Source organism: Electrona antarctica (genome assembly GCF_951216825.1).
Source record: "Electrona antarctica genome assembly, chromosome: 12".
NCBI classification, from domain to species: domain Eukaryota; kingdom Metazoa; phylum Chordata; class Actinopteri; order Myctophiformes; family Myctophidae; genus Electrona; species Electrona antarctica.
In genome coordinates this window covers 24,793,986-24,819,411 of record NC_136793.1, presented here as the reverse complement: position 1 = coordinate 24,819,411, position 25,426 = coordinate 24,793,986, and the positions used below count along the sequence as shown (strand labels likewise).

Here is a 25,426-nt window from a genome sequence, read left to right as displayed (position 1 = left end):
AGCGGACAGACATGCCACACATGCGCACGCACGCACGCACGCGCACACACACACACACACACACACACACACACACACACACACACACGCACGCACGCACGCACTGTGGTAACATTAATGTGTCCTCTTTCATAGATGATTACACCCAGCAGGGAAGGGGGGGCATCTCTTTAATGACGGCCTCACACACCCAGACACAGACACAAGGGGGAGGAGGAGGAGGAGACAAGACAGATAGATAGAGAGAAGAAAAGAAACGGTAGAAGAAAGACAAGTAAGGAAGGGAAGGGGAAAAAGATGGTTAACACTTGAACCGCAGCATCTATAGTCCTGGCTGAGGGGAAACGTTTGCTAAAAAATAGCAGATCTACAAGTTCACAACGTGAAGATATTTGGTGTAGACGCGGGGGGGGGGGGGGGGGGGGGGGGTTGGGGGATGCGAGCCAGTTTACTACAGAGTCTAGAGGGTCTAGGTGGTTTAAGGAGAGCATAAACGGGGAAGGGAGTGATGTGAGGAAGGACATAGGAACGACGAGAGAGGACAAAAAAGAGGGACGGAGGAATGGAGGAAGGCGTGATGATGCAGGGTGCGCCGGGCAGGAGGAGGACAATAAAGAGGAGACTGCATGGGGGACGCAGAGAGGACAGGGAGTTATGACAGGGAGTTAACAGAGGGGAGGGAGAGGGTGGCGGAGGGAACGACAGCCAGCGATGAGGAGAAGAAAGACTAGGGAAGGAGGGAGGGACGGGTGAACAGCGGAAGGCAGGAGGCTCGTCTCGTGTGTGTGTGTGTGTGTGTGTGTGTGTGTGTGTGTGTGTGTGTGTGTGTGTGTGTGTGTGTGTGTGTGTGTGTGTGTGTGTGTGTGTGTGTGTGTGTGTGTGTGTGTGCGTGCGTGCGTGCGTGTCTGAAGGATGTGCGGATGGCGGCTGCCAGTGAACAGATGGTGTCTAATCTATGAAGGGCACCCCACATAGGGCTCCACAGGATCTAAGGGCCCCCAGTACTCTACACACCCTCATCAACTAGCATGAGAGTTTGGTCTTGCATGTGCGCAAGACACACACTCAGCCCAATTCTCTGTGCACTCTACTACTCTGCTAATGTACACTGAAAGCAAATGTGCACATGTGCGCGCATGGACGCACGCGCACACACACACACACACACACACACACACACACACACACACACACACACACACACACACACACACACACACACACACACACACACACCAAAATACACTTAAATTATGAGTTATGTCTACAAAGAGTATATGTACACATGGATTATCTTCCAATTCAAAACACTGACGGTTATAGATCATAGCCTTTGATGAAACTTCAGCAGGTTCAGTTGGCATTTAGAATGGATTGTGTTTAAAACCCTGAAGCACAAATCCATACACCCGCCAAATGATATTCACACTAGAAACACATAAATGACCATAAGTACAGCGTGTACTAGCAATGGATTTTCTTCAGTTTACATTTAGGTTGGATTGAGCTGAAAACACACTGACCTGAACCCGGATGAATTTGCACAAATCCATGCATCCACCAAATCTGTCTCTCTCTCTCTCACTCTCTCACACACTCACACACTCACACTCACACTCACACACACACACACACACACACACACACACACACACACACACACACACACACACACACACACAGTTCCTGATGCTGCTGTGACAGCTGTCTGAGTCAGCAGGACCCAGCATTGGCTGAATGACTGGGATTGGTACAGCCAAGCAGGAGCCAGGGGTGAAGGTACAAGGCAGCGTGTGTGCGTGCGTGTGTGCATGCGTGCGTGTGTGCGTGCGACTGTGTGACTTGTGTGTGTCTATGTATATGTGTGTTAGACAGAAAGAAGTGAGAAAGACAGGAAATAAAAGAGTGAGAGGGAGCTTGAAAGCCATGCAGAAAAAGAGAAAAGAGAGGAAGAGAGAAAAATGCTTTGAACCATGTGGGACGAATTATGCGTTGCCGTTTTAAAAAAGTGGAGATTTTTAAGGCCTGATGAAACTCTCTGGGACTGAGACTGAACACAAAGACTAACTGTTAGACTCCCAGCCCCCCCACAGGACCTCCTTGTCCTGTGACAAACCCAGAATCAGAGGCCATTTACTCTGGAATACCCAGACATAATAGAGAGCCCAATCTGCAGCTAGTCTAATAGGCCTAAATAACCCGGCAATGCACCTCAGTCAATTTGGGGTTATTTTCTTTTGAGCCGAACAGCCAGTGACTACCTATTGTATTCATTGTAATGAATAGCCACAGGCCTCTGTGAAGTTGTAAACGGTGTCTTCCAGCCACTGGGAATGATCCCTAAGCACACAGCGCTGTGACAAACTGCACTTTGTGCAGTGTGAATGCACACAGTAAAACCCCAGAGTGTAAATGTAACTCTGAAAGTATTTGTTTTTACACTTTCAGAGTTAGATTAACAATAAGGATTTTACTGTGCAGTCGTATAGCATGAATGTTGTGCGCACGCGCACGCGTGTGTGTGTGTGTATGTGTGTGCGTGCAGGGTGTAAGCAAATTGCTTATATAATTGCTTCTCTGAAGGCTAAACCTTTTTAATGGGAATCGTTCTCCAACAATAGAGTATAGAGGCCAGCATTACCACTGTGATGATCGTGATATGGTTTTTAGCAACAATCCATTCAGTGAGAACACGCGGGAGACATGTACATTCCCGAGCAGTTGGGGAGAGTTAACGGTAATTCAATGAATGAGGAACCCTCTCCCTACTTCGGAGAGACCGCGTCTGCTAGATGTGGGTCATTCGTCTCTCACTCTCGCTCGACTCCTCTCTCCGCGTATACTGCCTTTTTAAAATTCAGTCCATATAGCCGGGCACTTTACACTATTAAACCCTCACCCCGCCCCCACGTCGGCTCCTACTGTCTGTTCCAGGGACGCGGGTCATTTGTCATCGGAGAGGGGAGCCCGGGGGGGGGGGGGGGGGGGGAGCGGCCTGCGGCCAGCCCAGCATCGGAGCTCTCTACGACGGGCATGCAGAGGGGCACGGACAGCCCCCGGTGCTTCTCTCCCTCCACAGACCCGCTGCATGTAGCGTCACAGTGGACACACAGCAGGTCTCTCAACGTCTCACAAAGGGACAAATGGAAGGTTAAAGCAGAGAGTGCTGCAGAGAGTTTCAGCTCTGCATGGATATTGCAACCTTCACACACACACACAGACACACGCACGCACATGTACCTGTCCTACGCACGCACACATACACACGCACACAAACAGACAGGGTCAGGGGTTATAATGGGACTGTCCCGCGCTGTCGCCCGTGTCCTCTCTCAGTGTAACCTTGCATAGCCGCCACTGACCCCAGACGAAGCACTATGACTCTCATTACTTACCTACACACACACACACACACACACACACACACACACACACACACACACACACACACACACACACACACACACACACACACACACACACACACACACAGACACACAGACACACAGACACACTCAGACTCTCATTACAAGCCAGCCAAGGGAGGAGGCGGTGCCCAGGAGAACACGGGAGCTGTAAATGCATTCTCAATCTCTTAACTTCCTAACCTCTCCGCATTACATCTTCCGTGCGACGAGAGCCGGAGGCGGGGAGGTGGCATGGATGGAGAGACGAGAGACAGAGGGACGGGGGGGTAAAGGGAACAAGGTTGAAATCATCAAGCGGGGGATAAAAGATGGACGGACGGTTTGATGCGAGGGCGGGGTATATAAGCGAGAAAGAGAGAGAGCCTACAGTATGTATGATGGAGCGAGAAGCAAGAGAACAGGCGGAGACGCAGGGAGGACTGGGACGGAGGGACCCCACCCACCCACACCCTCACAGTACACCACTGTATTTTATCCCCCCACCCCCACCCCTGTACATGCAGATGGCGTATTGATTTGAGCCGGGAGACACAGGCAGTGGCACAGGGTATTAAATAAAAGAGAGCGTGGGGGGATGAGAAAAAAGAGAGAAAAAAGAAAGGATGGGAAAATCAATTCTTCTCTTTAATGGCGGCCAGTCCTTTGAAAAGGGAGAAAAAGGGGAGATGGTGGTATTAGGCTCTTTGGATTGAGCGCGTCTGTTTGTGGGTTTAGTGCCTCCTCTCTCTCTCTCTCTCTCTCTCTCTCTCTCTCTCTCTCTCTCTCTCTCTCTCTCTCTCTCTCTCTCTCTGCCTGCTCTGGTCAGCACATTCTGCTTCTTTGTCTGCAGAACCCTCACCTTTCCTTCTGTTGTCAATAAATGTACAGCCACAACGAGGGTTTGTGTGTGTGTGTGTGTGTGTGTGTGTGTGTGTGTGTGTGTGTGTGTGTGTGTGTGTGTGTGTGTGTGTGTGTGTGTGCACGGCCATAGAACACATTTGCATACATGTGTGCGCTCGCACACACACACACACACACACACACACACACACACACACACACACACACACACACACACACACACACACACACACACACACACACACACACACACACACACACACACACACACACGCATGGTCTACGGTCTCCATCAAGTACCACCTTTCTGTGTTGTCACAAATCAAACAACAAATCAGCATCTTTGAATGTGTGTGTACTGTATGTGTGAGTGTACAGCCATCAGCCGACTATGCATGGTACTTGATAGAGACCGTATACCATGCGTGTGTGCAAGTGTGTGTGTGTGTGTGTGTGTGTGTGTGTGTGTGTGTGTGTGTTCAAGGCATTGCGTGCCAAGAGTCATCGAGGGAAATCTTCCTGTGGGCCCACCACGTGACCCAGCCTAGCCCAGAGACGTTACCCACCCAGACGTGGGCCACTTATCTACCCACCCTCCGCCCTCCACCCAAACCCCATCACCGACACGGGACCAGGCAAGCGTGAGAGAAAAGGCTGGTGATAGACACAAAATGTGGCACGAAATGCAGAGGGGGAGCCCCTCAATCACCCCCCCACACACACACACGCACGCACTCACTCACTCACTCACTCACTCACTCACTCACTCACTCACTCACTCACTCACTCACGCACGCACGCACGCACGCACGCACGCACGCACGCACGCACGCACGCACGCACGCACGCACGCACGCACGCACTCACTCACTCACTCACTCACGCACGCACGCACGCACGCACGCACGCACGCACGCACGCACGCACGCACGCACGCACGCCCACACACACAAAGTCGCACAGACGTCTCACCAGCTCTATCCCAGTACAGTGTGGTTGACTGCTAGCATGCCATGCAGGACTCAAGACAGCTGTTCCTAAGAAAGACGCCATGACTAGATGGGGAAAAACGATTCCAAGTTGATAGCAGCGACTCAGAAACAAAAGGGCAATGGAAATGTATCTTTTTATGTGCCTAATAATTTTGTTCATGCCCAATAATATTTCAAAATAAAGAGGAAAGAAATGCTCAATGAATACACATTTTTTTATGGATACAAAATAAATTGAGGAGACATTTGTAATGTGCCATAATTAAAATGTCAAATTAAATATACTATTGCAAATAGCTACACTATATTCCTTTATTCATGTATTTTCTTATTTTACGAATCAATATTTTCCTTCTTAGTTTTTTCTGTCTTGCTCATGCCGTAATTATTTTTTAAACCACTCAATCTTGCAAGATACTTTCCACAGACAGCTGATGATAATAATAACATGAAAATGTCAAATTGTTTTTATTCCTCGGCAGGTCCGCGGGTGGCTTTGGATAACCTTTAAATCTGCAGTAAGCGGGCGATCTCCTGCTAGTCTGAAACACGTCCCTCTGACCTTCCAATTAGAGTACCGTACCAAACCGCGGCAACACACTAAATCATCCCCGGGCTGCAGGTTTGGACACTGGCATAAAACAGCCTGCTATAAAATCATTACTGGCCTGTAAAACACTGGGAAGAATGCACAATTAAAAGACCGATGGAGACAGAGAAAACAATGCCAGAAGGAATGAGGAATTATCCTGAGTCCAGACGTGGAGGAAAAAAAACATTTGCACAACAGACTACTGTAGTGTTAAACATTACTCTCCGTGCACATCCACAGGTTGTTGCACAGTAGGAGATTAAACGGGATATCGGTCTCACAGAAGCACTCTGAAATGAACGGGAATGCAATTACCCAAAAATAAACGTTTTAACCACTTAAACCCTACACCTATGTGGTTGACCGGAGTCCCCCAGGGCCCTACATTAGCCCCCTCTTGTTTTCTCTCTACACTAAATAATAATGAATTACGATACCAATATCTTAAATATCGACAAGCACACATGTTGCACTGGGATGTGTATCTAGATCAGCGATTTCCACTGAATCTCCAGTTGTCCACCCCAGAATAGGGTTCATGCGGTTCACGTTGACATGCATAATTCATTATACTATAGTCAATAACACAACGCGCATGCATCCATCGTAAGTAATAAATTCTCATATATCACGCGGAGCCGTGGCAATAAGCAAACATATGGTCAATCTGAGCAGTGTTTTGACATGTAATTAATTGGTTGTTTTTGAAAAAAGTTGCATATGCTCGACACAGGGGTGGTCACGCACTGGCAAATAAAAAATACATTAGCTCGTCCACCGTCGGCCATGTGGCTATTTGAACTAAATGCCACGTGTGGATGTGTGTGCAATGGCATTTTGTTGGATAATAAACTAATTAGGTGGACGAGGATGGAAAGGCTCTAGCCTGATAGAGGATGGGGGAGATATGGATTGCCACTCGGCAGCAACTGTATGTAGTCACACATATAACAATGTAGGGTAATTGTGCAATTACATGTAAATATGCAAAAGCAAACCATTAGTATAGCAATTAATGAAAGAGAGGGACAATAACACATCTAAGTGCTGTACAATCTAATTACTGATACAGTAATTAGCCGTTATATCATATTAATGACATTACATTAGTGGTACTGAGGGACTAGTGGTGTGGGTGGAGAGAGCTAATTTCAGAGGGAACGTGCAAAAGGTCAGGGAGGGATGATTTATTCAAGAAAGCCTCATCGGGTCTGAAATCACCAGCCCAAAACCAAGAAAGAAGTGGATGATGGAAGTTGGCCCTGTATGCAGATTTCAAAGTCTCAATCCACCATGGGAAAATGACTCTTTCAATTAACTTCACAGCCAGAGAAAATAAGGGGGATAATCCATACCTAGCTGCTGATAGCATTCCAACACTGGCACGCTGAGCCAAGCTGTAAATAAACAAATATAAGAGCGCAACGAGGCGTGCAGGCCTATTCGCGAATCTGCATCAGGATGGTGAGCAGCCATATTGCAAAGGAGGTGACTCTATTGCTTTGTCATCATGATGACTATTGGAATTTTGGTGAATTCAAATATCTATAATTGAATTCAAAATATCTTGAAGATTTACAATTCACGTTGAATCTGAGAAGGTAAAATTGCACACATATATATATATTTTTTTAAATATATGTCTATAATTGGGATGAAAGTCACGGCAAAAGTATTTATAAGATCAGTTTGAATTTACCAATGTCTGAAGTAACTGGACACGTCCAAGATTAACAGGCTTTCCACTATTTATCGATCCAACTTTATTACTTTTAAATGGGGTAATTTGGGGAAGTTTGGTACAATCTCTGTCTGCATCTTTATAGAATGGCTCCAGTAGGCACATGGACCTTAAGTGCACTCGTAAATCGGCTTTATGAGTTTCCGAGACATATTGCTGCTAATGTTTCCACCCGACGCTTTTATAACATTGTAGCGACTCCGGAGAAAGATACTTAAATATATTACTAGTACATATTTACTATATTACTAAATATTGTCAAGGGAGAATAAAATAAAATAAAAATGTATCACAAGGGATGTGAACAATTAAGTATATGGATCACAAGGGAATCCCTTGTGATACATATTCTTTACAAAAAATATTTTACACTGCATTTTCCAAATAAAGTAAATACTTTAAGGGGAAAAAAGTGTATGTACTGTATGTATGTATGTATGTATGTATGTATGTATGTATGTATGTATGTATGTATGTATGTATGTATGTATGTATGTATGACATACATACATACGTACATACGTACATACGACATACGTACATACATACGTACATACATTGTATGTACGTATGTATGTACGTATGTCGTATGTACGTATGTACGTATGTATGTAGGAGAGAAAAAATGCAAGTCCATACATTTGTGGCTGAGTGCATAATGTGCTTGTGTGTATACAGTGAGTTGCATGCAGATACAGTGTGTGTGTGTGTGTGTGTGTGTGTGTGTGTGTGTGTGTGTGTGTGTGTGTGTGTGTGTGTGTGTGTGTGTGTGTGTGTGTGTGTGTGTGTGTGTGTGTGTGTGTGTGTGCGCGCGCGCTTCCTGCATTATTCTCCAGATGTTCTTTTTCACAGCTCTGTAAAAGACTACCGGCGCTCACTCAGCCCCCTCTCGGTTTCCCATCAGCCCCGTTGCTCATAGCCACACCATCCGATCTCTCCATCAAAGACGGCCACTTTGCCAAACATGATCCCCGCCTGTTATGTGTTGGTTTGGTTTCGTGCAAACGGATTAAACAGTTCCCACCAAACCCTCTGATGTGGACCTTATCTCAGGTTTCTCTTGACACCGGCGGCACTGTGTGGTGTTATTAAAAGCTAAAGGGGCTTTGTTATGGAACACAAAAGCGGAGCTAGGCAGCAGTTAGTATGGCTTTGTCAAGGGTCAGGGAGGTGTTAAAGAGACAACACCTGGGGACGTGTTAACACCTCCACCTGAGAGGGTAGCCCTTGCATGGAAAGGTGCGGTATTCAACTGGGGCCAACACAGAGAGGAGAACGGATAAGAGAATGGAAAACATAAAAAAGCACCACTCCCTGACAGGAATACCAAAGAATTGTCCGCCGGCAGCCTCGGCGCATGCTGGTGAAATAAAACTCGATGAAAACGATGAAGAAAGATGACGCAGGTCAATTAAAAGGAGGCATGTATTGTAACTGCTGTACATTCTTTTTGTGTGTGTAGGGCATTGTTGTCTTGATACATTTTCAGGAGGCTGTCTCAGTCAATTTCTCAGTGGATGGCTTCTCCTTACTGTTGGACCAGCGCCAACCCAACATCCACTCTTCTCTGGAGGCTACCGTTTATCGATCATTGTATCGCATGGTTGTAATGTGATGTCAATGCTTCGCTCTTACCTGCCTTAGCTAGCAGGTAGTGAATAGACTACTGGACGGCGTCCAAACAAACGCCAGCGAAGGTGCATGTCTGCCGGGCAGGTAACAGCACAGTCGACAGAATTTGAAGAGTGTATTTTTATAATAATTATAATAATAAGAGACTGTGCCAAACTAAAATAAACTAGAATTCCTTCATTGAGAAAACCTTCAGATAAAAAAAAAAGAAAAAGGAATAAAATCAGTAACAAGGAGCAACATTTTCTAATTTAGTTCCAGATATATTTCTTGCCCATGGAGGAGCTCCAGTGTGACTTTGAGGGGGAGACGGACCACATTCTGGGTCGGCTCAGCGTCAGGCCTCGTTATTCCAGATCCCCTTCTCCCCTCCCTCTCTCCTTCTTTCATCCCGCTCTTATATCCCCCCCTTCTCCTTCTCCTCATCCCCCCTGGACTGGTTTGGCTGGGCTACACACGCAATCCTCGCGCTAGCTAGGGCCTAAGCCTGGTAAAGGCTAACACAAGCCCTGTGTAAAAACTCCTATATAGGGGCCCACCTCCATCCCTCGATCCGCCTCAGTCCTCCGCCAATCCCCCTCTCCCCTCCCCCTGCCGCCTGACTACACTTTCGCTTCGCATTACTTCTGCTATTCTAACTTTTCCACTTCTGAGCGCTATCAATTATGCACTAGAATAACAGTGGGGCCTGGCTGGGCGGCAGGACATAAAGGCCGATTATGAGTGTGAATAATTCAACCGTCTCCGTGCCATGTTCCTCTTACCACTGATACATACAGGAAGGCGCAGCCGCTAATGTACAGCAGCAGGGGAAATCTAACCAGGCCTTAATGTAAGGACGGCTCTCTCCGTCACAGAGAAGGAAAGGTGAAGAGATGGTGAGGAGGAGATAAAACAAGGGCGAGTGTGCTGCATTATTTAAGCGGGCCGCACTGAACCTAATGTCATTGGCAGATTGTCGAGGGTGATGCCGCAAGGGACATGCCGACTGACACCTGTCGATAAGAAAAGGAATCTGTAGTGTATTTTGTAATAACTCCAACCAAACCAAGCTAACAACAAGTGAACTGAACGTATTACTGATACCGATTGACTTGACTGATTTTCATAAAATATTGTTAGAATCACAAGTTGTGAATTTCCTTGCCTTAGACATTCCAAAGAGTTTATTTTGAAAGAGTTGGAACTTTCTTTAGACAGAGAACATGCATCAACATAATATGAAGCTAGCCAACCAAAAGAAAACAATACTCAAAACAGCGAAAATAAGAAGTGTCTTAAGGAGAAGGGTTTAAAATGGGCCCCTAGCATCACAACTATTGTGGCATAAAATATGATGCATTCCAGACTGTCTACCATCACCTTCATGTTCAAAACATGTCTACCTTGACCTCATTTTCCCTGAATTGCGTGCGAAGGTTTGCAAGTGCTGCTCTTCTAGAGATCGCAAACAGCGATTAATATTTGATCACTACACCCAAAGCGCATGATGTGCTCCAATCCAAAGGAGCACGTCTCCACGGCCACATAGGCTAATAATCTAATTCAACTCTGTGACTCTTATAAAAACATAATCTCACTGGAACATCTGTAAATTATCACTATTCACTGGAAAATAACGGTGTCAAATTTTGTTCTCCCTAGTTCTATGTTGAAAGGAAAAGGAAAGTTAAAGTTTGCAAATCATGAGGACTTTTTACACAAATATTGCGCAGTATTTCTGTCAGAAAACAAATCAAAACTGAGGTCAGGGCATAATTATTGAATGTAAAAAAAGAGTATGGAGGAACAATGAAAAAATATATTGCCGCCGTAGGACAGAAACCTTGTATCTCCATATTTCAACTTCTTATGTATTTTTGTAAAATGTTCTACTTGAGTACAAGAGTTTCACACAAAAGTAGCTAAAATAGCCGACCTACAAGCTCTGCTATTTTGAGTGTCTGTGGATGTCATACATATTTCACCAATTAAAACTAAAAGTATTAACCAGATCTTGTGACTAAATAATAACTACACTGGAGCACAAGTTATTTTATCTATTTCCTGAAAAGGAACCGCTTTGGACATACAAGATTTCCACCCGACAGTGGCGATAAAGTAAAAATATATAATAGTTGCATACCGTATTACCAATATATTATTTTTGAATTTAAAACGACAGATTTTGAATATAAATTGCAATTGTTAAAACACATTATTACACTTTGATGTGTTTATTAGCAATTGACATCATTGTATTTAAGTAAATAAAACAATTTAATGCGCATTAAATATGATTAAAATTGTATTTCAACCATTTTGGAATGGGTTGCTTACAGACAATGAACAAACTACTAATATAGAATGACACAGTTAACGTCTGTCTACCGCTCAAAGCTTTAAAAAAACTAAAAGACAGAGGAATAAAACTAACAAATGGCCCTGCCAAACTTTATTCCATTCCTGGAAACAAAGCTCATGCAATGCCTGTTATTTGGACTTCCGTTTGCAATACTCCGTCTAATCCCGGCTGGAATGTCTCCGGCCGTGCTCTCGGACCGGCTTGGAATTCTATGGTAATAAGGAACACAGAACAGCAGGTGAAACGGAACTCTCTGAGTACGGATTCCTGATCAAAAGAGCCTCCAACAGGCCTACCGTATATTTCAACGAGACTTTCTCAAGCGCCAAAAATCAGAACGCAGCAGAAAGATTTTATTCTGTTACATCTGTTGTTAACTAAAAACAAGATCTTTTTTTATATGGAAAATACAGAAGAACAGCTGCGTGTATTTTAATTATATAAATGCACATCACCATTGTGCACCCCCCCCCCCCCCCCCCTTTTTTTACTTAATCAAATGGGCTTTAACTTGATTTATTTTGTGATCTCTGCGACTTTCCCCGAACCTCCACCTCTGGTATAGTAATAATAGACAGATTATCGCCCATTAATTACAGATTATTTCTATTTGCCAAGAGAAGATAAACTCCAGTCGTTAATATCACACCTGCATTTCATATATAGTTTGTGTGCTAATAATGAATTGCAACGCCCGTTTAAACATGGCTGCTACTGTAGCTAGCTCTCCCTCTTTGTCTGGCTGCCTCCACATTTGATGTTCTCTCTTCACTTAGCCGGAATAGCAGCCATCTTGTTTTGCTCGCATTGGCTCTATCTTGCACCAACTGGACGAAGGGCAACCTGTAATAACCGTGAGCTCATAGATCTTTTTATTAAGTTTATTATTATTATTTGTGAACATTTTTGCCTATAATGACATGCCCCAAATTTGGGGAAAAAAAGAAAACACACACACACACACACACACACACACACACACACACACACACAGAAAGAGAGGGAACGAGAGAGACTGAGTGCATGCATCAACCAACTGTCAGCCAACCGTCACAGACACTAAGGTCTAATGCGGACAGTGGCCATGCTGGGTCACCCCAGCAGGATGCCCGAAGCCAAGGAGTTATTGCAGTACAGTTAAAGACCTGGTAATCCCCAAGACGGGGGGACAGGCATGGTTGGGAGGGGGTTCAATGAGGACAGAAAGAGCGGGAGGACAAGCTACTATAGTCCAAGGAAGCATGATGTGAGAAGGGGGGAGTTAGAAGGATTTGAGGGACTTGAGACAAAGAAGTTAAGCGGCCATAGCAGGATGTTTGTTAAACACACAGATATGCCACCTCGACAACTGCAACACCACTGAAACCATCACTCCTCCTGAGTGCAAAAGGAATAGAACGGTTTGAGAAGAAACATTTTTGATTTCATTTCGTTTTACTTTGCTGCCTCTACCGCTGAATAAGAAAACATACAAAATAAATAAACTTTCGAGAAACCCTCCTGGGTAAAAAACAAAACAAAAACATCCCTGAGGATGTAGCTATGGGCAGCGCTCATCACCTCTGCTTATCCTCAGGGCTTAAGACCACTTTGGGGACTCCCCCTTCAGTCTCACTTATCTCATTAGACCCTTAAAACTGATTAATATGAATGGCGGCAGAGGCCGACTCAGGGCATTCTTTAAGAAAGGAGGGAAGGAGGAGAAGAGAAGATGGGGGGATTTTTAGAGGAAGGGGGCTTTTTGTGTCCCCGGACAATGAGCTGATGGCTTTTTAAGCCTCTCAGTGGCTCTGGGTTAATACCCAGGGCTGCAGTCATGGGATAGGCCGCGGTTCAAAGGCTGCTGCACTCCGAGGCCTGCTGCTCTCTGGTTTAAAGGGAAAAAATAAACAAGCAGAATAAATACCACATCTCCTGCAACTTGAGCCTCGCAGAAGAAATAATGAACTGCCTTACAGAAAAAAGAACGGTGTGTGTGTGTGTGTGTGTGTGTGTGTGTGTGTGTGTGCGTGCGTGCGTGCGTGCGTGCGTGCGTGCGTGCGTGCGTGCGTGCGTGCGTGAGTCCTTCCTACTATGTTCTTTGGGGTGTCATATTTGGTTACGTGTGATAATGTTCTGGCTAAGCCGGACCAGTCAATGCCATACAGGCGCAGATGAGAGGAGAGGGTGAAGATGGGATTTATCACACATTCCCCAGATCAATCATCTTCCCTACGGGGTGGGGGAGATGCTGTTTCAGAATAACACAGCAAGACAACAAACGCACAGAAGATGGGAAAACTATTGAACAGCTCCCCGAGGATCCGGGCCAAGGAAATTAGGTCATGACGCAGCGCGGTGTGTGTTTCAGCTGCTCCCTTAAATACTTCTGAATCTGGGGGTCACCTCAGGATAAAATGTGGAGATGATCAGGTACGTTGTGCGTTACAGGCACACTGACGTGCACGTGCACGTGAAAACCTGAATTGAATTGAAAACACACACGTGTATTGATTGACAGAGAACAGCTGGGGAAATCAACCTAAATTAGCCGATTCTGTGATCGCTCTATTTTTAAACGTGGTTTAAAATGTCCTGGTGTGAAGAGAAGCCATTGTTCGCGGCAAATCAGCTGGCTCAGTGGCAGAATTATAGATCAAAATACTGGTATTTTAGAGCAGGGTCAAAGGCATACAGACATAATATCCAGACGTTCTGGCCGATGAACCACATGCATTGTACACACATTGTTTTGTAAAGCACTTTCAAGGACACAGCGAGGGCTCAATGTGTCACAGTAGCTTCGGTCAGGCTGCAACTTAGAACCACAAGCACCCCCCAAGTAAACACCCACCACAGCCCTCTGTATGGGAGTCTTCGGTGTCAGGGGAAACAAAGCAGGGGTCTAAACCTGAGCAGGCTTAATCCTGTCTCTGTAGAAAATAGCCCCAGTGTCACAGAACCCTGGCCGCTAAGACGACACCTCCTCTGGGCAGGGACCAAGAGCCTGTCCCCCCTGAGAACCACCGTCGACCGCCACCACCAGCCAATCAGATACAGACAGACAGCTAGTCAGCCAGCTACATGCATCTTTAAAACTTGGCAAGGGCAGACGAGGGGGGCTGGGGGCGGGGGCTGATACGCTGGGTGGTGTAGGAGGGAAGCTTGGCATGAGGGTGCAAGGGGTGAGGCGGACGAGAGAGGAGGGATAAGGGCTGGGTGGAAGTAAGGGACACAGTGCCACCTCATCTCTCCAACCCCCCCTCCCAGCTAGTACAAGCCTTCTCCCCCTCGTTTCTGGCTTCCACATCGCACTCCTCACCGCCTTCCTTTTTTCTGACTAAGACCAAGCTACAACTTCAGCTGTGCACCCTCCCTTTCCCCTTGCCATTCACGCCATTGTGCCTCTCTTCTCTCCTTTGCCCTCGCTCCTTTTCTCCCTCCGTTTTTAAGCGCATGCATACTTTAAGCCCTGGCTGTGCCGTAGTGGACAGAGAAAGCACAGAACAATGGCCGCCTTTCAGTCTCTTACTGCCTGGCATTGGGGGTGCATTAGCTGCTACTATTTTGCTGTACTGTCAATTCAAACATGCTGGTGCAGTTAGCTTATTATTGGCACTTCTCCCCACAATGGTAGACTGAACAAAGAGAAAGCACCATTGTTTGTTTGCTTGCTTGCATGTTTATGTTTATGTTCAGTGGAACATTGCTTGCGGCAGTGTACGGAAACTTAATAAAGAGGTGTTCATGTTCAGAACTAGGCCAGGATATCAGTTAGTCCTTTCAACCATGATGTACCTGAGCTGCTTTCCAACAGCGAGCCAAGACAAACAACCAAAATTCAAACAGAAAATGTGACAACGTGTGTAAACGCTCGGCAAGGGGCGCTCGTTGGACGCAGGTGAGGAGGCGGCAAAACCGCATCCGATGCCACATGATGATCCACGAGTTATATTTAGGGACGTGGACGTTTGGAAATAAACCCACTAGACCGTGTCTGCTCCTGGGGGGGTGGGGGGCAGACCACACAACTATACAATGTTTCCACAGTATTTTTCCCCTCTCTGACTCTCTCAGTCTGTCTGTTGGAGGACGAATTACCTCATGAGTCATTTACAACTGGCTACAACCCGTCAATTAGGTCTTTATTCACGAGCTGGAGATGTATTCTCTGCTGGGATCTATTCTCCACACTGCTGCCCAGCTAGAAAAACATCCACTCACTCCCCCACAGCCCCACAAGTTAAATAAGGAAAACGTCACTGAGTGTCCGAAGCCAGCCTACCATGAAAGGAATTATCTGTGGAAAATATGTCTAGCAACCCCCTCCTCCCCCTAAATCGTTTCCCATCACATTTTTCACCTGAAATGACAGAAAAATTATAATAATTTGAAAACCCATCAGTCGCTCGAATCTTTACATGTAAATGCAGCTGCTGTAGTTGCAAGACGATGGCCGTAGTAAATGAGATTAACAAGATGGCAAATGGTGCATTTATAAGATTTATAAGATCAAATCAAACGATGATACGATGTATCAGATAAATACAGCTCTTACTTCAGTTGTACACTTGGAATGATTGGTTTGGCAGCGGAGGGCATTGCTAGCTATCAGACTTCGCTCAGTAGCGCCCCTTTCTGGTCAGGGGTGATAGATCGCCCTAGCGTTACTACAGTAACAGCTGCTTCTAAGCCTCCATCTTACAGAGGAGAGCACTGGAGCCGAAGAGGGGTATAGTAGCGCCATTTTCAGCTCCGAACAAAAGGCCTATAACACTGTACAGCGAGAGACCTGGACAAGGCTGTCCGCCCTTATCAGCCCTATGATAGTCCTATACATTACTATTTATGGGTTCTTGCAGGATCTCGGAATTAATTTAAAGATTTACCACAGTTATATAATGAGATCATAGTTTCACCGTAGTTAACCATGGAATTCATTAACCCCGTAATCAGAAAAAGGGACTTCTATCAACACAGTCTCAACAGCTTCCATACCCTGCGTTCTGCACAACTGAAATCATGTGGTCCTTTCTGTGGTTGATTTGTGACGACAAAGTTACCAGCAGGAACAGCAAGATCTTCTCTAAAACACTTGGACAGTGGAAAGTAACGTCAATGTGGTGGAGTGTGGTGCACTGCAGACTTTTAGGTAAACTATTTTCTCAAACTCTGCCATCCTATAAACCTTCAAGCTTTTGGACTGAAACTGAAGTAATATTGGCAACACTAATCTCCAGATAAACAAACACATGCATCGAAATGAGACAACCAGAAGAAAACTAAAAATGGGAATGGGAATTTGGGAAAGATATTTGTATCCGTGTCATGGTAGAAAATGATAAAAACCCCAGCATAGACCATGGTGCATATATGTGTAAGCTGGTTAATACATAATACTTTATTGTTTGGTAGAAGTAGAGTTCCTGTGAAAGTCAGGGGTTATAAGAGGGGCAAACAGACAGATTGCTGGGCTGATAGTGGCGTTTCAGCGCTCCATCTGACCTTGGGCTGATTACTCTGAAAACAAAAGAGCGTCTTTGAAATATGCTGCCCTGGGCAAGGCATGTGCAAATTAAATAACGTATGATTCAGTATGTACCATTTTTAGTTATAAGTACAGAAAAGAGATCCCTATTGGCCTTTAATAAAGAATAATATTGCTGCTGTCGCGCAGAAACTTTGTATCATCATATTTCGACTTCATGTTTTTTGCAAATTACCGGTAATGCTTTGCTTTATCATACAAAACTCAAACAAAAGTAGTGAAAATAGCATTATCAAGCTCGCAACACGTTTGAACTTGTAGATCTGCTAAATTCACTATTTTAAAATGTATTTAAAATAAGAAATGTCCAAGGTTTTGGACATAGGCCTACTGATTCCGCATAGTTAACCATAATCAAAAGTAATATTTATCTAATCACACACAACATTTAAGATAATATTGTGTGAAAGTCATTCAACAACTAAGCAAAATCAAGGTCATAAAGAGCTATAAATCGTTCAACATCAAGCACAATGCCAAATTTCAAGAGGTTTATCAGCTAACTTCCAAACATAAAGGAAAAATAATTATATAGAACAAAACAAAAATCTCAGGAATGTCTTTCTGTTCTGTTAGTCTGCCTTTATTTGTGTTGCATGATTAACATATCCCATGTTGAGTCTGACCACCAAAGAGCCCCTACGACAGGACCGTGTCTGCCCGCCACACAGCACCTCCAACGGGGTCACGGCCAGTAGGCCTCTCCCTGGTCCACACCGCACACTACAGAACAGCTGCTCTGCCACACATTTTGTCTAAGCATTTCACTACTGCACGCTGGGCTCATTTTCTAGCTAATAGAAAAGAGACGGGGGGAAATAAATCTAAATTAAATGGGCATCGGATTCACGGGTGATTTTTTCTTTTAAGTCGCACAACTATTTTAATCTTATAAATGTAATTCACGGTCACATCGCACATCATCGCCATACCAATTTATATAGTTCTCTTTTCTTTCTCTTCTCCTCTCTTCTTCCGTTTCTCCTTCTCTTTGTGCCTCCCCCACCCTCCATTCCTACTGCTCCCTCGCTCCTTGCTCCTTGGTCGGTGAATGTGCTCTCGCCAGTGCCGCGGGATGAAAGAGCGACAGAGCGAGGGGTCATTAACGAGAACTAATCAGCCTTCAGACAGACAGAGAGGCAGAGAGAGAGAGAGAGAGAGAGAGAGAGAGAGAGAGAGAGAGAGAGAGAGAGAGAGAGAGAGAGAGAAGAGAGAGAGAAAGACACATGTGGGGAAAGGAGAGCGAGTATACTGTAGCTATAGCAGAGAGGACGAGTAAAACCCAGCTCCGAGTAAAACGAAAAAGGAGAAGCGAGAGCAGGGAGAGAATGGAATGTAGTAGACTATGGTGCCAAGGTAAAACAACTACCCAAATAAACCATCAAATTGGATACGAAACTGAATGAAAAAATAACATTATATATTTTCACTAACTATTTGAAAACGTATACACTGTAAAAAGAATAAAAATAAAAAACCCTTGCAGGTCCATTTGTACCTGAGTTAAATCAATACGCGGGATTGTGTACCTACATAAAGCTTTACATTGAAGTCTATCTTAATACATGTGGCCTGACAAATACCCTGGGGTGTATGGACTAGCTTTTTTACTTATGTCTTATGTGACTATGTTAGTGCACAGTCAGCACACACACACACACACACACACACACACACACACACACACACACACACACACACACACACACACACACACACACACACACACACACACACACACACACACACACACACACACACACACAAAGTGACAAGACGTTTTCCACGTCTCACTGGCCAGTGACAGGTAATGAGGGGTCCAGGGAGAAAGAGACAAAGGGGGGGATATCTGCTTTCAATGAGTCTGGGGGAGACGGGAACGAGGCCTCTGTGACCTTGCAGTTCATTCCTCACATCGTACACACAGACATGCACACAAAAACAAAAAAACAACCGGGAAATTGCAACAAAGAAAAGCTAGTGTTGACTAACTGCTAGATTATGTCCACCTCAAAACCTCAAACTAAAACACGGGACACTGTAGCAATTGCTTTGATATATAATAAGACAAAAGTCAAACAGCATCATGACTGATTAAAATGACTGCAGCCACATCAGTGTGGGTGTTGTTTAAAAAATAAAGAAAAAAAACACCCACTACCACCTCAAGGAGACTTCTAGTTTGTCATTCTCTCGGCCAACTTTCCGCTTCGTTATTCTTCGCCGAGCGCGCGACCTCTGCCTGCACGCCTCTCGGCTTGCTATGCGTGACCTCTGAGCATTTTTTTTCTCTTTTCTTCGCAGTCAGCTGCGGAGAGACGCCTGAAATATCTAATTGTATTCATTCATTTTCTGGACTCGGCGAGGGGACTGTGGGGGTCTGTGGGGGTGGGCAGAGAGTATGAAACAACAAGGAGACCGGCACTGTGTGGGGAGGCAAGAGGGTAGAGGGGAGAGAGAATGACGGTCTCTTCAGCATTTCAGCTGAGACATCATTAGAGCCCAGTGGCTGTCTTCGTTCTCATTAGAATAAATACTCACTAGTACACACACACACACACACACACACACACACACACACACACACACACACACACACACACACACACACACACACACACACACACACACACACACACACACACACACACACACACACACACAGAGGGAGAGAGAGAGAGAGAGAGAGAGAGAGCGAGAGAGAGAAAGCGAGAGAGAGAAAGCGAGAGAGAGAGAGAGAGAGAGAGAGAGAGAGAGAGAGAGAGAGAGTGATAGCAGTCGGCAGAACCCATAGAGAAATGGCCCCTTTATTTCAAGGCAAAATAAAAACAAATACACCTATAGGAGTGTGTCCCTTAAAGTAGTCGTGTAACATTGTTGTGGAGGGCTAACATATTCTGTATGTACATACGAGAGTGCTAAGAGAGAAAAGCTATGAGGAAAAGGGAGGGGTATGATTTGAGTGAAATAGGATGAGAACGAGCAAGTGTTGCACGCACGAAACAGAGGGGGAGAGAGAGAGAGAGAGAGAGAGAGAGAGAGAGAGAGAGGAACAGCCAGAGAGAAAACATGAAGGTAGCCTACACCCGAGTAATTAAGCAATTAGCATGTTTCTGGTCTCATGCTGAAGGCGTTAGACACAGGCAGACCGAAGCCAGTAACAGCTAGGAAATCCCCGCACCCTCCACCCGCTAGACAACACCACTAAGAAACTGTCAGCTGCTGTTACACATTATGGCTCACTGTTACATTATGAAATTCCCCAGAAATCCGCCAATAACCGTTAACGATTTGACTACAACAAAAGCCTACATTTCCCTGGCCTGGATAAATTCTCGCTGAAAAAAATAAATTATATATTATTATAATAATAATAATCATGTCTGTAAAAGCTTTAACACTTTGCCTACCATCCGTTACTTTGAAAATGCTTTATGTATATTTTTTTAAATAGTACTATCAATCATTTTGTTATTGTCACTTTTTTGGATAGCTTGTTTTGGAACGAAACCCTGCTAGTGATGGTTTTTCCTGTTCACAGGGCGTAGAGCAAATACCAGGACCTGCGTGTGAGAGAAGAAGCCTGTAAAAAGTGGTATGGGAGCTCATGTTGTACAGTTATCTAGCCTTGAGTGTGAACGACTCAATAGTTATTAACTGAATCATCAATAGGAGGGTGTCCGCTATATCTCTCCCAGACTCTCCCTCTGTTTTTTATCTCCTCTCCTCGTCTCTCCGATGTTCCCTTGCTGGCTTCCTCTCTCTGCCCCGCAGGGGTGAGAGTCAAACAAACTCTATTAGAGTAAGTAGAACAGAGTGACTGGCGTTAGAACCTCTGTGAAAACCTGTTTCCTTTCCCCAGGCAAGTCAGGGCTTCAGAAACAGATGAGGCTCAGGAAGCTATCTATTTCTCATATTTTACTGGGGACAGAAAAGGAACAAAAAGCACAACATGCATGCAGTCTAGTCTGATCACAAAAGTTCTTGTTATGTTCTCTCCTTCAGTTTCAGGCTCGGATATGAGCTTAACAGTAGATTTACTCAAACTTCCTTTACACTTTCTTTTTGCAACCGTGTTTTTTTTTTTGGAGGGGGGGGGGGGGGGTGGCTTTTCTTTTCTTTTTTTACTGGGGACTGTGAAAACTTGTCAGCACATCTGGAAGGAATCAAGTCAACTGAGCGGCCAGTCAAGTCAAAACTTTTCGGGGTGAAAAAAATGTGCAGTCTAATGAAAGTGTGTCTATCAACAGAACACATCAAGATTTAGCTCAAATTTGTGTTTGCTTCCATTGAACAAAGCGGCACATAAATAAACAACGGAGTAAGTCAGAGCGAGGCCCAGAGACCACAACAGTCATGGTCTATGGTATATCAGCCCTGTGAATCTACACACCCCACTGGACGGGCCCAGACTTTAGAAAAGTGCACTATGCTCACTCAGACCTACATTTTGTACCCTTGACCACAAATTGCTCCGCGCAATAAATCTTGTTTTCACAAACTTCAAACTGAATATAAATAGTTGTGCAACAAAGTCAGCGCATACGATTAATGGCTTCGTGTGCATCGGGAGAGTAAGCCGAGGATTTTATTCAACAAATACTAAGTGCTGTTGGCAGTTGAGTGAAAGATCTCTGTAAACTGTACCAGCGGTATTTAGAGGTAATAAGTCTAGGGACAATGCTGCACTGTCTACCTCCATGAGGGAGTTTTATATGGGAAATGTTGTCTAATGAACATACACACAGAATAGGGTTGACTTAAATGCTTTCACGACAAAGAGGGATTTGAGCCAAGGCAGTGGAACTACTAAATAAAGTTTTAGCTCAACTTTTAGTGTATAGCTCCTGAGGCACTTTTCAGTCAACCAACACATAACAACTCGCTCATTCTAACATAATTTTGGCAGATCTCTTTGTGGTCATAATATAACACAGTGACTCTCACTCAATCTGGGCCGGGGCACACGGATGGGCAGTGAGGATATCGCATGTGCCAAATAATTGGCAAAACACTAAGATTGTATTGATAATAAAACATTAATAAAAAAAGTAATGTAAAACAACATTCATAGGGTTTTTCTATGAATGTTGAACATTTGTTCTTGAACATTTGTTTTCATTGTGATACGATATAGGAACTTAAACCATATTTAGTTCCATTGATCCAAGCCAGAACATAATTTGATTGATCATTAAAATAAACCTGCTCTGAAAATGCACTCATCTGACCACTTAACACAGCCGTGTGGGCCAGTAACACTTTCGAGATTTTGGAGTGGGCCCTGACCCAGAAAGGGTTGAGAACCACTGCTATAACACACTATCACACTCTTATTATAAAAGATAAATTAACTATTAATCTATAACATGGAAATGTTTTGCACCTTAATACAAGGTCAATGTTAGAGTAGGCCTGTTCAAATAACTGTTTTTAATTATTTCATTTTTTACTTTAGTTTGAATGGGACATTAGCTGCAGTGGCCATAACTTCTAATCACCTTTGACAATATAAATAATGGTTTGCTGAGTTGCAGCGACAAGACTTGTTTAACTTGATCCATTTTAATTTGAATAAGTTCAATTGTAGCTGCCAGAAAGTTTCAACAACATAGTCTCTAAGCCACAGAATGTTGTTGTTGAAGTTCACAAAGGCTGATGGGGCAACTTCATGGTTGCTAAACTGTATGGTGCTAGTCTTATTTCAGTTTTTGAAAAGGTAAGATTTTAAAATAAAATAAAAACTAATTTTGAATGAGAATGAGTTGTAGGATAACTTTTCATTCTTTGGTTTGAACACATGTTGATCAATAAGTCCAGATCAATATATAGCCTTCTCCAGTTTAAATAAATAAAAATGTCCGATATTGATGTCAGTAATTATAGGCTATTTAATAATTGTGCACTGGAGCAATTAAAAAGGCAATTTGGTTGGTAGACTATTGTAAATAGGACAGGGTAAACTCTTAAACTTCTTACTAAGAAACTTGTTTAAAGGAAATGCACGGGAGAAAAGATAATTGATACAATATCATGTAACAAATGTAAGCCAAATATATATTTATATTTACAGTCCAGGCCACGAAAATAGTCTGCTTTAGTTTTAAAATGATCATTTAATGGACTTATTTGCTTAGACAAGTTTATACGCGAGCTATAGGCTCACGTATACGGTGGTCCACTGCTCCACACACGCTCTGCCGCTCTCTTCAATGTTTCACTATCGACCCCGTTGCCTAAACAAGTATGACATGTTTATATCTAGCCTATTAAAACAACTCGTTTTTGAAATGAAGGTAGCATGTACTCAACCAATAACTATTGGCTACATGCTTCTTTTCACTCTGTCCAATACGGGCCTCTGGCCGAACAGATCAATTCAGTGTTTAAAGAAAACTGGAGTTGACATCAGTATCAGCATCTTCTCATATTCCGCTCACTGTTCACGGGAAATAAACCAGAGAAATGGCATATTTCACGAGTCCGCGTGCACAATAACTTGGATTAACTGAATGAATGAAATGGATTTGCAATTTTAAAAAAAAATCTGAGGACAAAATGCTATAGGTTTAATAGGCCTTATTGCGCACGATTTTAACAGTGTATTCTCTCGGGCATGCCGTTTATGGGCAATAATAATGTGCGCCGGGCGAATACGCAGTAACAGTTCTGTTGTATCATACTACTGGCATTATGCCCTTACTGCGGAGAATAAACATATTGATTAAGGGGGAAACAGAATGGGGAAGAAAAGCCATCACTCCACCTCACGGGGCTTCACGTAGGCTAGTCCTGATTATGATTTAATATGATGACCCGAAACATCAGCGACTCTGCGAATCAACGTGCCCGAGGCTCGGGGAGACTCACCTCGGGTTGGTTCTGTTCCAGAAGACGGCATAGCGGTCGGCGTTCACTTTGGAGCTCGGCTCCTGGCTAAATACACACATCCACAGCGCCAGGCACACCAACGCGACCATTTCCACTTGCAGCATCACTACGGCGAAACTTCGGCACGTATTCCTCTTCAGTTTCGGCGGCGCGCTGGTTGGCCGCGCGGCGTGGGTCGGTCAGTCAGCTTCAGGGACGCTTCAGCTGGGACGGACGGTCACGGACGGTGTGTCCCGTTCACATGTGGCTGTGTCTCTATCGCTGCTTGTGAGTTCTAAAAAATAACAATGCAAATGCACACACAACATGCATAGAGCGGACAACGAGTGGACAGCGCGGCGGAGACCATTCAGCGGGGCACTTGGAATGGCACTTGTTTAGGCTGGAAATGGTGGGAGTCAGTCAGTGTGATTTGGCTTCAAGGTCCAGGATCCAGACAGATGATAATGGCTTGTAGGCTATGGCTGCGAGACGTCAGCCCTGACAGCCCTGCGATGCGCTCATCGAAGACTTGTGTTTCTCACACACCAATGCGCAAACAGCGAGATAAATTATTACAAATGCAGAAAAATAATGCGGGGTAAATAGTCCTTTTACGTAGGCTTACGTAGGCTATAATATTCTCCGTCTGTCTGTGTGGGTTGTCTGTGTCAGCCTGTCAGGGCAAAAGAGCAATTACTGAACAGAGCTGGTTCAAATAAAACGGCGCAACGATCAGTCCGGGATGTGTTGGAGAATGTCCAGTGATGCCTTGTTGTGGAGCTCGTCAGATGTCCACGTTCTCCAGGCAACTTTTTAAAGCCATCTAGTGATCTAGTCAGTCCGCGGCAGCAGTGTGACTGGAAATCACATCTTTCTGTCCCCCCGTTCACACGCTGACTGGTGGTGGGAAAAAGGGCTGCTATCCCAGTTCTCGGCGATGTAGTGGAAGAAGTATCACGGTGGAGGAGGTGGGGCGGAGAGGAAGGCTGTCCGCCTTGTTTCTCTGGCTCCTGCGTGACAGAGGAGACGCTTGTTTATTGCAGCGAATCCAAATACCAGCATTCCAAGTATCCTCCTCATATATAAGCCATCATGCGGGTGAAAAAATCAAAAGCTCTCCCATGTGCGCAGTCAGTCTGTGTATTTCTTCCTGCCCCCCTCCTGGTGTTTCAGATTCAATGCCGGGACGCGTAGGAAGGTGAGACCAAAGGCAGCCGAGCGCCGACTGCGAGAGTGGGTTCGGTTACAGTCAAGCGGGGGATAGTTCCATTGGTTTGAAATTTGAATGGGCGTCACACCAACAAAGCGAAGCCCCTCCTCTAGCTAAAAGCGAGCTAATTCAATTACCATGAGGTATAGCTGAAGAGGGTCGCAGGATAGGGACCTGTTTCGGTTTAGCTCCACAGCCACTGAGCTACACCACTGTCACATCCAACCGATAAGGGCGCAGCAAGCGA

General features: G+C 44.7%; 1 protein-coding gene across 2 annotated transcripts in view; it reads right to left on the bottom strand.

Annotated features, from left to right (window-relative positions):
- Nucleotides 1-25,215, bottom strand: part of efna5b (ephrin-A5b) — a 120,476-nt gene extending 95,261 nt beyond the window's left edge. For both annotated transcript variants that reach the window (XM_079516241.1, XM_079516242.1), the window contains exon 1: nucleotides 23,967-25,215. In XM_079516241.1, the coding sequence (XP_079372367.1) occupies nucleotides 23,967-24,091 (125 nt within the window). In that variant the 5' untranslated portion in view covers nucleotides 24,092-25,215. The remainder of the gene's footprint in view (nucleotides 1-23,966) is intronic.
- Nucleotides 25,216-25,426: the final 211 nt, after the last annotated feature.